Source organism: Echinops telfairi, unplaced genomic scaffold (genome assembly GCF_000313985.2).
Source record: "Echinops telfairi isolate 266 unplaced genomic scaffold, ASM31398v2 ScPeMD7_5;HRSCAF=22, whole genome shotgun sequence".
NCBI lineage: Eukaryota > Metazoa > Chordata > Mammalia > Afrosoricida > Tenrecidae > Echinops > Echinops telfairi.
Window position 1 is genome coordinate 21,463,601 of NW_022103901.1, and position 13,514 is coordinate 21,477,114.

The window sequence follows — 13,514 nt, forward strand, 5'->3', positions numbered from 1 at the left end:
ATCCATCCATTGTGTCAAGCACATTTGTACATATGTTGTCATCATTTTCAAAACATTTTCTTTCTACTTGAGCCCTTGGTATCAGCTCATTTAAAAAAAATTTATTATAAGAAAGAGATGGTCACTGTAAATTCTTTCATTATCTTCAATTGAAATATTTGTTTGGTATTGGCTGGTCAGATTTACCTGTGTGATGAGTGTTGTAAGGGGCGCTGACACTTCCCGAAGACAAGAGCGTGCTGGGATGTCCCGTGACTGGTGGAAGATAGCACAAAGGAACTGTCACGTCCTTAGGGGTTGACTCCTCCTTTCTCTTTCAGGTATTGGTAGAAATCGACCAGGTGAAGTCCAGAATGCAGCTTGCTGCAGAATCTCTTCAGGAAGCAGACAAGTGGAGCACGTTAAGTGCTGATATTGAAGAGACCTTTAAGACTCAAGTAGGTTTCTTGATTTGGGGTTGTTGTGAAATTTATATCAGCAGGAACTTGGGGTTTGGACAAAGCAAATGAGATAGTTTTTCATTCAAAACCTAAGGGACAGTATAAATAGTGGTGCACAGAAACATTCACGTTTAGGGCGGGAGGGTCTGAAATTGCTCTTAGCATTTCATTTACCCTGTGCCTGACTGAAGTCTGTCCTTGTGAAGGAGTTCAGAGGAGCCTTGATAGAAGTGCCCCGGCAGACAAAATGGGGTAAATGAAAACTTGGGCAGAGGGGCCTTACACACCATGTGGTCTTGGAAAGTTACTTAACTCCTCTGGATCTGCAAAGTGTGGAAAATAGTTGTTGGGTGCTATTGTGTTGGTACCAACCCATAACGACCTCATGCACAACAGAATGAAAAACTGCCCAGGCCTGTGCCATCCTTACAATTGTTTCTGTGCTTGAGCCCATTGTGGCAGCCATGATGTCGATCCTGGAGGTCTTCCTCTTTTTCCCTGCTTCTCTACTCTACCAAACATGATGTCCTTCTCCAGGGACTGGGGTCTTCTGACAACATATCCAAAGTATGTAAGACGACGCTATCTTTGCCTCTAAGGAGCATTCTGGCCATACTTCATCCAAGACAGATTTCTTTGTCCTTTTAGCAGTCCGTGGTACTTTCAATATTCTTCTCCAGCACCACAATTCAAATGCATTGGTTCTTCTTCGTCTTCTTTATTCAATATCCAACTCTCACATGCTTATGAGGTAATGGAAAATACCATGGCTAGGTTCAAGCACCTTAATCCTTAAAGCAACATACTTTTCAACACTCTTAAGAGGTCTTGTGTAGATTTACCAAAAGTGTCCTGACTGCTGACTGCTCTTGACTGCTGCTTCCGTGAGCATTGATTATGGATCCACACAAGACAAAATCCTTGACAATGTCAACCTTTTCTCCATTTATCATGATGTTACCAATCGGTCCAGTTGTGTGGATTTTGGTCTTTGCATTGACTTGTAATCCTTACTGAAGGCTGCAAACTTTGATGTTCATCAACAAGTGCTTCAAGTCCTCCTCACTTTCTGCAAGCAAGGTTGTGTCATCTGCATATCATTGTTTATTAATAAGCCTTCCTTCAATCCTGATACCACATCCTTATCCTTATGAGGCAGCTTCTCTGATTATTTGTTCAGCATACAGATTGAACAAGTATGGTGAGAGGATACAATACACCTTTCTTGATTTTAAACCATGCAATATTCCTTTCTTCCATTCCCACAACTGCCGCTTGTATCCATGTACAAGTTCCACAGAAGCACAGTGAAGTATTCTGGAATCCTCATTCTTTTCATATATATCTATATCTATATATATATCTATAAAATATCTGGAATCCTCATTCTTTTCATATAAATATATAATATATATATATATCTGGAATCCTCATTCTTTTCATATATATTCTTTTCACATTCATACATTCATATATATATTCACATATATATATGAATATATATATATATATGGCTTTTTGTAGAAGAGTAGACTGTTAATCATCCTTGAGTGTTCAGGTTAAGTGTCATCCCCTTTCACAGGTTTCCCTGCTAGCTCCCTGCTCCTCCTCAGCAAAAGGAATTGTTCTTTTGCCTGTGTCCTGTGACATTTGAGTCATACTTGAAACTTTTTTTTTCTTTTTATTGTGATTTAGATTGAGCCATACTTAAGTTGTAATAGCATCTTTCCATCGATGTCTCATCGATGTCTCCCTTCACCCACTTTTCTGTTGTCTCTCCCCCGGGGAGGGGGTTATATGTCGATCAGGATTTGAATATGTTTAAGGCGCTTGACCTGTATTGCTAAATTGCCCTGCAGAAAAACAGTATGAATTTATGGCCAGACAGGTTTCTTTGTTCTTGTCACCTCACCCACAGTAGTTATTTTAATTTTTAAAAAGGTTTATCACTTTTGTTAAGTGTAAATGGTACTTTCTGGTTTTGATAGGCATTTATTTGAGTACTAATAATGTTGAACACATTTACAGGTCATCTTTCATTTTATGGGTTGTCTTGCCATGTGTTTCATTCATACTTGAGTCAGGGAGCATGGCGTTTAAAACAAGTATCTTGTATTCTGGGCTTTTTATAGGACATCGCTGTGATTTCCGCCAAGCTCACGGGGATGCAGAACAGTTTGATGATGCTTGTCGACACACCAGACTACTCAGAAAAATGTGTGCACTTGGAGGCATTGAAGAACAGGCTGGAGGCCCTGGCCAGCCCCCAGATTATAGCTGTGTTCAACTCTCAGTCTGTAGGTGAGTGCAGCTGTGTTCTTGGCCCAGTACACCTCTTACGGAACACCGGCCTTTTGAGTAAGCAGCAGTTATCTCAGGGTTCACTCAATGAGGTAGGTTGGAAGGAAATAACTTGGATGGCGATACTTTAAAATATATTTTATTGTGAAAATTTCCCGATGCACAGAAGAGTTGGAAGAATTATACCGTGAATACCCATCTCGACTCGACCGTGAACATTCGTTACATTTGCTTTAGGACCTAATGGCTCACCTACCCATCCCTTATCTGCACATCGATCCATCGTAATTAATTTCAGAACATTTCCAGCTTGGAAACTTCTCCCTAAGACTTTGATTGCATTTTTCCTTATTGCGCAACCCTTGTCGCTCTCCTTTTCTGCTTTATTTTACCGTCTTTAGCATAACTCCTTGCCACCCTAAGCAGAAACTCCCCTCCTACGCATGGTAAGCAGTGACAGGGTTTGCTTTCTATATATTTATTTCATCTAAATAACATCATCCTAGCATATGTCTGTTTACAACTGAATTATTTAGCACAGTTAAATGTTTCAGGGTTCATTCACATTGTGGCATGTGTTAGGGCTTTATCTCTATGGCTGAGTGATATTCCATTACGTGTACAAGGTGATTTCAGAAAGTTCGTGGAAAAATGGGATTCTTTCATGAACTTTTTGAAGCGCCCCCACCCATGTATAATACCACATTTTGTTGATCCTAGTTACCAGTTCAGGAGCCCTGATAGTGTAGTGGTTATGCACTGGGCTGTGATCTGCATGGTCTGCTGTTCGAAACCACCAGCAGCTCCATGGGAGAGAGACTGGGCTTTCTACTCTTGTAAACAGTCTCAGAAACCCACAGGGGGTTGCTATCAGGCAGCATTGACTCAGTGGCAGTGAGTTTTGCAGTTGTCTGTCAATGGACATTTAAATTGTCTTCGCCTTTTAACTGTCGTGAAAAGTGCTACAGTCAACCCTGGGATATTCAGATCTCTATTTGTGTGGGAATATTGCAGTTCCTTTAATCTGCAACAGGTGTGTTTAAAGGTGTAAAGTCCAGTTCACTTAGTGGGGTTTCCAAATCAGTTCCCTCTGGTGTGGCCTATGAAGGATACTTGTCTTCATTTTTTGATGGATTTCAAAGTGCCTGAGAATCTTTTATTCTGAAATAGTCTAACAAGGAGCCCTGGTGGAACAGAGGTTAAGATAACTTACTTGAAAGGTTGACAATTTGAATCTAGCTGGCAATTTTGGAGGGAAGACATGGCATTCGGCTTCTGTCAATATTCCTGCCGGGCAGACCTCATGGGCCATTCTGTCTTACACAGTTACCCTGAGTCTGAATTGACTTGATCGGCCCCCAAAGCCACTGCCATTCAGTAGACTCTAGCTAATCCAGGACAGAGTAGAACTGTTCCCTGGGGTTTCTGAGATTGAACATCTTTACAGGAGCAGAAAGCCTCTTCTTTCTCCCTTGGAGAGGTTGGGGGCTGTGAACTGCTGACCTTGCGGTTATAATCCACTTTAACTGACTTAATGGTAGCTAGTAAACACTCATGAAAATAACTGGAATTCAGTATTGGTTTGTTATCTTTTTGAACTATATTTTATGTTTAAGGAATTGTATACCTTTTAAAATGTTCTAATTACGCTTTGGTAAAAGTTTATAGAGCAAATTGATTTTCCTTTCAACAATTGTTACACTTCTTGTTTTGTGACATTGATTGCAATCCCACAGTATAACAGCGCACTCCCCACTTCTTTCCTGTGCTTCCTGTTTCCATTTGCCCTCCTTTCTTGCCCCTCTCTGCTTTCTGAGCTTGGTACTTGACAGTTGCCCTTTTGAGCTCATAGGGCTGATGGTTCTAAAGCATGCGTGCCTCCCTCGTGTTACTGTTACAGATCTAGCTGTGTTTGCCTGAAAGTTGAGCCATGGCTGAGTTCACTTCCAGGCCAGAAGGACTCCATGAGACCAGTACGCCTGGACTTTAGAAAGTTTAAATTTTAAGTTTTATTCCATATTTTCTTCCACATTCTCCAGACTTCACTGTGATCCCTGTCAGAGCACTTGGCAGTGGTAGCCAGGGGCCATGGAGTCCTGTGGCAACTCACACATCTCAGATGTGCTATTTAATAAGTGTTGACCCCTACAAGGGGCATTATGACTTTTCCCCTCAGTAATTTTCCAACAAATAACTTTCTCTAATGCTCTCTTTCCCTTCTATCCATTCCTGTTGGTTTAACAGGAAGAAGCAACAGTGAAGCTGTTTTCTTACTTGCAGGGTTATTTATACTGGAAAGAATAGTCTGCATTTACTATTGCTGCGTCTCCCATTCCTGCGCAGAGGATGCTAACTCTCCCCCTATGGCTTTGACCTTAGCCTGAACATGGCCCGTTGAACTGACAACTATGACAAAGCTCGAAGGCCTGATCACAGTTGTGCTTTTTTGCTTCTCTGTGGAAGTTGAATATTATTTCACATTCTTTGAACCTGGTAATGGTTTCCTCCCTTGGCTCCTAAGACGTAGTATCTTTTTTTTTTAGTATGACGGCACATTAAAAAAAGAACGAAAAACTCATTGTGTGCAAGGTGAAAATTTACTAGCATACTAGCCAGTTATGCTCCCATTCAACAATCCACATAAATTATTCAATGATATTAGTTACATTTTTTCGCACAATGTGTCATCACTCGTATTCATTCCAATCTGGTTGTCCAATTTTTAATAGCCCTTACCTTCTTACTTTTATTTAAGTGTTTTTTTTTTAATCGTTTGGTTTCATATTGATGACTTTTTAAAAGGAGCTCATTACTCACCAGGGATATTCCTTATTTTAAGAACCAATATGTTAATTAGCTAAAAGGTGACCTCAAGGGATAATTTTGGTTTAAAGTTTCAAGAGAGTCTCAGGGAGTCCTCTAGTCTTAACTGGTCAGTAAGTCTGGACTTTTTAAAGAAGTTGTGTTCTGTTCCACATTTTTCTCCCATTCTATCCAAATCCATCAGTTGTGGCCCTAATTAATCAGAATGCTTGGCGCAGTCATGGGCACAGGGTAGATGAGACTGTGTTTCTTGTGCCACTGCTAATTTTAGAACATGTTCTCTGTTCTTGTACTCATTATTAGCTTCCCAATTCCCCCAACCTCCCTGGCATACCTCCAAGGGTATTAACTATTAATTCGGTTACTGCTCTGTAGATTTACCTATCCCGGATTGCGTACACAAAAACCCTAAAAACAGTAACAAAGTAAAACAGATGTTCTTGATGTCATTTCACAGCTTGTCAGCCTTGCTGCTGTCGGTGTCCAGTCTGTTTTTGGGGTGTTCTCGAGAATCAGGTGGAATATACTCTAGAGTGTGTTTTGACTCTTGTGGACTTATTTTAATTTTCTTTAACTTTAACCTGAACTTACATAACAACAGTTGATGGTCTGTTCCACAGCTGGCTGTTGGCCTCATTTTACCTGTTGCTAACGAGTTTCTCTATCATCTCTTCCTACAGATGTAGGATGTAGTCAGTTTTATGTCTGTGTATTCCGTCTGTATATGTAAGTCCACGTTGCGTTTTGGGTTGATAAAAAACGGTATTTGTGATGAAGAAGTCTCTGGTCTTGCCAACTTCTTTTTTTTTTTGCCAACTTCTATAATGCAATCTCCAGCTTCATTTTTATAATCATCAACATATTTTCCAACTACTGTTCCTTCTTTGTTTCTAAGTTTCACATTCCCATCGCCAATATTAATGTGTCTTGATTGCATGCTTGACTCTATATAGGTTTTTTGTAAGACTTTACAGGAGCCAACAGGATTATCTTTTTATCACGCTATTGGGGTTGAACCACTTATCTTGAGGTTAGCAGTCAAATGCTTTAAACCAGCAGCACACCAGGGCTCCCTATCTGTTCATTAGTGCTCCATTTCCCTCCTCTTTGTCATATTTTCCCTGAACTTTTTTGTTTCTTGATTCTTCCTCCCCCCACCCCCCATTCCCTGCAATCTGTGTGATTTTACAGAGGCTTATCTTCCTTTTGACTGATAGATAGGATTTTCTAAAGTTTCTGTTCTGCCCTTTGTGTTTCGAATTAATTTAAAAAAATCATTTTATTGGGGGCTCGTATAATTCTTATCACAATCCATACATCCATCCATTGTGTCAAGCACATACGTACGTATGTTGCCCTCATCATTCTCAAACCATTTGCCTTCTACTTGAGCCCTTAATATCGACTCCTCCTTTTTCCCCTTTTCTCCCCCCTCCCCCCTCCCCGATTTAATTTTTTTAACCAATGTCTATGCTTTAGTCAGAGTTCCATATTTTTTATTGTTCTGAAATACGTATATCAAAATAGTTACTATTTTAACTATTTTTGAGTGTATAATGTATGACATTAAGTATATTGATAATGCTGTTGTGGCTCTTAGAACTATTTATTTCTATATTTGTTTTATTGCCCCAAACAGCAACTGTACTATACCCATTTCAAATTTCCCCCTAACCCAGCTGCTGGTAGCATCTATTCTAAAGTCTGCCTATTCTAGACATGCCACGTAAGTGGAATGATATAATATTTGTCCTTTTGTGTCTGGCGTATTTCACTTAGCATAGTACATCCAAGGTTCATTTATATTATAGCATGTATTAGAACTTCATTCTTTGAAAACAAAAGCATTTTGTTGTGCTTTAGGTGAAAGTTTACATAGCAAATAAATTTACCTGTCAATAGCTCATATTCAAATTGTTCTGTGACATTGGTTGTAATCTAAGAAACGAGTAAGCATTCTCCCTGGCTCCCTGTTTTATACAGTGATCTCATATAATATTTGTCTTTTTGTTTTTGACTATCTTCATTCAGCATAAAGTCCTCTAAGTCCATCTAAGTCATGAGATGCTTCACGGTTTCATTGTTACTCGTTAATAATGGGTATTATTCCATTGTGTGTATGTGTCAATGTTAAATTTTCCATTCTTAACACAAACGTATATTTAGGTTAGTTCTGTCTTCTTAATTTCCATATTCTTAATGCCATGATGAACATAGGTGTGCATTTATCTGTTTGCGCTATGTTCTTCATTTCTGTAGTGACATTGCTGGGTCGTAGGATTTTTCTATTCCCAATTGCTTGAGGAAGCGCCGTGTCACTTTCCACAGTGTGCGTACTGATTTCTAGTTCAGCCAGCAGGGTCTGAGGGTTCTGGTTTCTCCACCCTCCCGTCTGTGGGTTCTCTTTTTACTTTCTTGGTGAAATCTTTTGATGCACACAGAAATCTTAATTTTAGATCTCATTCATCTCTTCTGTCTTCTGCTGTGGGCATATTTTTCATTATGGTTAATACTGTATTTGCCATGTATTAGCTCTAGGATTTACATTCAGGTCTTCAATCGTTTGAATTCGTTTTTATATATGAAGTGAGCTTTGGGTCCTGTTTCATTCGTTTGCAAACGGAAATCTAATCAAGCCAGTCGAATTTGTGGAAGAGACTATCTCCTCCCCATTTAATGTGCTTTAGTCCTTTGTTGAAATGAGTTGTCTGTGGGTGGATGGGTTTATTTCTGGATTCTCCATTCTGTTCCATAGTCTGTGTGTCTCTCATTTCACCAGTACCAGGCTGTTCTGAGCACCACAGCTATCTAGTACGTTTTGAGATTGGACAGGGATATGCCTTCCATTCTGTTGTTGTTCTTTAGTAGCCTTTGCTTATCCTGGGCCTCTTTCCACATAGAGTTGGCGATTAGTTTTTCCATCTCTTTGAAATATGAGTGGAGCCTTGGTGTAGTGGGTATGTGGTGGGCTGCTAACCATTTGGTCAGCAGTTTGAAACCACCAGTGCTCAGCTCAGTAATAGAAATAACCTTTTAATTGCTGAGGCAATCTACTCCCACAAAGATTCAGGCTTGAAGACCACAGGGGAAGTTCTGCTCAGTCCTATAGAGCCGCTATGAGTTGGAATCGACTCAATGGCAGTGAGTTTGGTTTCCCGCTGTGTTGAAAAATGACGCTGGGATGCACTGTGTTTACAGATCACTTTGGGTGTACTGACCATTTCAAAATGTTAAGTCTTCCTATCCACAAGCATTGTAGATTCTTCCGTCTATGAAGAGAACAGAAGAATTCTGTTTCTTGAAGTAGTGTTTTATTGTGTTCTTTGTAAAAGTCTTTTATTTCTCTGGTTAGGTTGTCTCATCTTTTGAGGGGCTATTATATTATAAATGGTATTGTTTTCTTGATTTCCTTTGCTGTCTTCTCTTGGTTAGTATACAGGAATCTGGTAATTTTTAAATTTTTAAAAAATAATTTTATTGGGGGCTTGTACAACTCATCACAATCAATACATCCATCCATTGTGTCAAGCACATTTGTACATTTGTTGCCCTCATCTTCAAATCATTTGTTTTCTACTTGAGCCCTTGATATCACCTCCTCATTTTTTCCTCCCTTATGAACCCTTAATAATTTATAAATTAATATTATTTTGTCATGTCTTATACTGTTCGATGTCTCCCTTCACCCACTTTTCTGTTATTTGTCCCCCAGGGAGGGGATTATATGTAGATCCTTGTAATTGGTTCTCTCTTTCTACCCCACCTTCCCTCCACCCTCCCAGTATCACCACTGGTGCGAAAGGGTTCATCTGTCCTGGATTTCCTGTGTTTCCAGTTCCTATCTTTAGAATCTGGTTTATTTTTAATATGTTGATCTTACAGCCTGCTACTTTGTTGAATCTTTCAATTATTTCCAACACTTTTCTTGTTGATTCTTTGGGGTTTTCTATATGTAGAGTCACATAATCTGCAAACAGAGAACTTTGAACTTAATTTTTGCCAATTTGCATGCTTTTAACTATTATTTTTGTTTAATACCTTAGCTACAATTTCCAGTATAATATTGAATGACAGTGTCGATAGAAGGCATCCTTGCCCAGTTCCTGCAAGGGATATTGGAATATTTTCATTTTCTCTCCATAGAGCAATATTTCCTTTAGTCTTGTAAGATAATTTTGCCAGGTGTAGAATTCTTGTTTGACTGTTTTTTTCCTTTAGCACTTTAAATAAATCACCCCACTGTCCTTGGCTTCCATGGTTTCTCTGAAATCTTTTGTTAATCTTATGGAGGGTCCTCTGTATGTAAGGCTTTCTTCCTCTCTTGCTTCGTTTAAACTCTGTTGTTGGTTGTAGACAGTCTGGCTGTTGTCTGTATGCTCTGTTGGTAATATGTCGGCATGCTCTGTTCCCTGTTTTTCTGATATTTCTGCTCAAGTTCCTCAGTAGAGTTCTCTTTCCTTTGCCTTTCTCCTGGTGGAGTTTTTTTTTTTTTTGGGGGGGGGGCACTAGTTTTTTGTTTTTGTTTATTCATAGTTGGATGTGGATGCTTTCTGTGGGTCTGATATTTATCCTAAGATAGTGTTATCTTAGAATCTCTGTGGAAACCTCTTCTTGTAACCTGGGCTCTGTTGAGACTTTTTTCACCCTTGATTTAAAGACTTAAATTCTGTTGCGTTCTTTAGTTGCCTACAGAGAATGAAGGGAAGGCTGGACTGGAGTTTGGAAAATCTTCATTGTCTGGGAGTTTTATTCCTCACATTTTCTCATGAATTTGTTGCAATGTGCCAACTTCACTTCGTTGAATAATTTTAGATGATTAGTTGAATAATTTGGTAAAATAATTTCAGAAGTAAGGTGGGTTTTTATTATTTAAAATCAGATGAAAATAGTAACTTAAAAGTTAATACTTTGTATATTTCCACTCATTATTTTTAATCCGCTGGCACATCTTAAAATTTAGCTAGGTGTCACCACAGCTTGCTTTCTCAGCATTTTACGGGCTTCCTAGAGATAAAGGGGCTTAAAGCATAAGGTTGAGGACCTGTTAACTCAGTTGTTTTATTTCCCATTCTTTTAAATTTGATCCTCGGGTTGCCTCTACACTTGACCAGTGGGTGGCAGGCAGAGACCAGGTTGTACTGTAGTATATTAAGTAAGATAAACGCACCAAACTGCCACCGAACCAGTTCTGACTCACTTGTATGGGCAGGCCAGAACTGCCCCTGTCCACTTCTGAGGCTGAAGATCTTTACGAAAGCCAAGAGCTTCATCTTTCTGCTTTAGAAGGGCTGGTGGGTTCCAGCTGCTAACCGTGTGGTTAGCATTCCCACGTATAACCCTGGTGGTGGTGTGGGTTAGTGTTGAGGTTGGTAGTTCAAACCCCTCACCCCCTCTGAGAGACAAAGATGAGGCAGGCTGTCTGTACCTGTTAGGTTAGGAGGAGGAATGTAATCAGGAAACTCAGGAAGGTGGAATAAGTGAGGAGATTGCGGCATGAGTTAACACAAAATGTGAATGAACTGTTCCATGTAAAACTGGAACCCTCCATCCTTTCGTGATAAAGCAGCAGCACCTTAGGATAGACTTGAACCACCAACCTTTCAGCTGACAGTCAAGTGCTTAACCCTTTATGCCACCCAGGAGCTTCATTAGTTGTTAATTAACAACTGTGGAAATGTTATTGCCTAAATAGAAACTCCTGTATCTGTCTATGTATGCTTTGACTCCTTCATCTCTGCTCTTTCCCAGTGCTCACTCACTTTCATGAATTGTTATTCTCAAAATAGACTTGATTTTCCCATTTCTGTCCCATGTAAAATAACTGCTCTGTCTGCCTCAAATGCATCTGTTCACGTAGAAGAATGTTAGCTTCCAGGGAAATTATTACTTTGAATACTAGAGGGAAAATGATACAGATTTATATGTACTGGATATATATATATATACTGCTTCTCAAAATGTTTATACACACAGTGGGGAGAAAACTAGAAGAAAATAGTAATATTTATCTCTGGTATACTGGTAAATAATTTTCTTTTTTGTATTCTTCTATATTTTTCTAGTTTTCAATAACCTGCACTTATTACTTTTATACTCAGAAATAATTCTTTAAAAAAATAATCCATCTCTCCTTCATAGATATTATACTAATTCTTTCAAGAAAGCTTCCTCAATTTTACTTCATCCTATTTGGGGATGCTTACATCAATTTTCACCTTTCATCTCATGATAAAACTATTTGTGTAATTGTTCGCATCCCAGCCCCACCTTCCACCTGATTGAAAGGTCATGGAAGGGGAGCAACCTTACCTTATTCATTTTTCAATGGCTCCTTGCTTTTCACATGATTAATCTTCTAAAACAATACTTATAGGTTAGTTCTCCTTTGGAAATTTAAACTTTGATTATGATGGAAGGTAACCATTAAAAAACATTGAACTATATGTTCACATAGTTACTTGGTGGTTTGAGGGATAAGCAAATAAACAATTTGGTAAATATTAGCATTCCACACCTAGAAATGAATTCTAGGAGAAAGTAGTTTCTTACATATTTCCCTAGAGGGCAGAAGAAATCTGGAAGCACAGTACTTGCTTCCAGACTTGCTACTGAGACTAGGAAGCCCTTAAAGGGCCGACCCCTGCCTTTGTGTCCATTCTGGTCATAGCGACCTTACCTTTAGAGGCTGTCCATCTTCACGGGAGCAGAAAGCTTCATCTTTCTTCCACAGAGCTGCTCATAGGCTCAAACTGCTGAGTAAAGAACTCTATGTAGGGTATCTCACTGCCATCTAGCCAGTGCCAACTCATATATCCTATAGGATAGGATAGAATTGCCCCTGTGAGTTTCTGAGACTGAACCTTTTTTTTAAAGCCAGTTTTCTTGGCATATTATTCACAGATCATACAATTCAATAGTTCAGTCATTTTAAAGAGAGTTGTACAGTCATCACCACAGTCAATTTTAGAACATTTTCTTCATTCTTGTACTCATCATTATTAGTTCCCTGTTGCCCACAGCCTCTCCTGCTGTATCTCTAAGGAACCATTAGTGCAGTAACTATCTCTATAGATTCATCTGTCCTGGATTTCATACGCAGAAAATTATTAACAACAAAACAGCTAACAATAATAGCAAATTAAGACAGAAAAACTTCACGTTAAAAGAAAGGAGAAAATATTAAAAACTAGAAAAATTTTAAATGGATCAAAAGGGAGATCACAGGGGAAGGCGCTAACGTTTAACCTAGCTGCACCTGCAATAATCCACTTTCCAATGCAGTCTGCATGATAGCAAGGCTGTTCACACTGTTGGCCAGTGGTTTGAGGGGTTCACCAGAGGCCTGAGCCACATGTATTTCCCCTTCAATTTTTTTTCAAGCTGAAACAATTTTAAAATGGGGTGAAAGGGAGATCAAATTATAAAATACTACATTTTAACCTAACTTTGTCTTCCAAAATCAACTTTACAATGCTATCTGTCTGATAACAACAATGCTATCTGTCTGATAACAAGGCTATTCACATCCCTCAACTATGATCAGAAAGGATTCACTGGAAGCTTAAACGATGTGTGGACGCAACAAATGGATTTTGGGCTTACAATGTTATCTACAGCCTTCTGCAAACCAAACGTTCACAATTTAAGCTCTGATACCTTTCCCTCCTTCAAATATGGGTTTTATTATTTACAGTCCTTGGACCACACAGGCTGGGTGTGCTTCTTTCTTGTGGACTTACTTGTGGACTTACTTGACACCTCACTTAGATGGACACCGTTTGAAGACAAGTCTTTAAGACCACAGATGCTAGAGGATGTACACTGGTACAGATAGGAACTGGAAACACAGAGAATCCAGGGCGGATGATCCCTCAGGACCAGTGGTGAGAGTGGCGATGCTGGGAGGGTGGGGTAGAAAGGGGGAACCGATTACAAGGATCTACATATAAC

The 13,514-nt window shown here is 39.3% G+C and overlaps 1 protein-coding gene across 1 annotated transcript in view; it reads left to right on the top strand.

The window, feature by feature from the left end:
- Positions 1-13,514, top strand: part of COG7 (component of oligomeric golgi complex 7) — an 83,589-nt gene that overhangs the window by 3,993 nt on the left and 66,082 nt on the right. The window contains exons 3-4 of the mRNA XM_004706061.2: positions 321-437; positions 2,573-2,741. Coding sequence (XP_004706118.1) covers positions 321-437; positions 2,573-2,741 — 286 coding nt within the window. The remainder of the gene's footprint in view (positions 1-320; positions 438-2,572; positions 2,742-13,514) is intronic.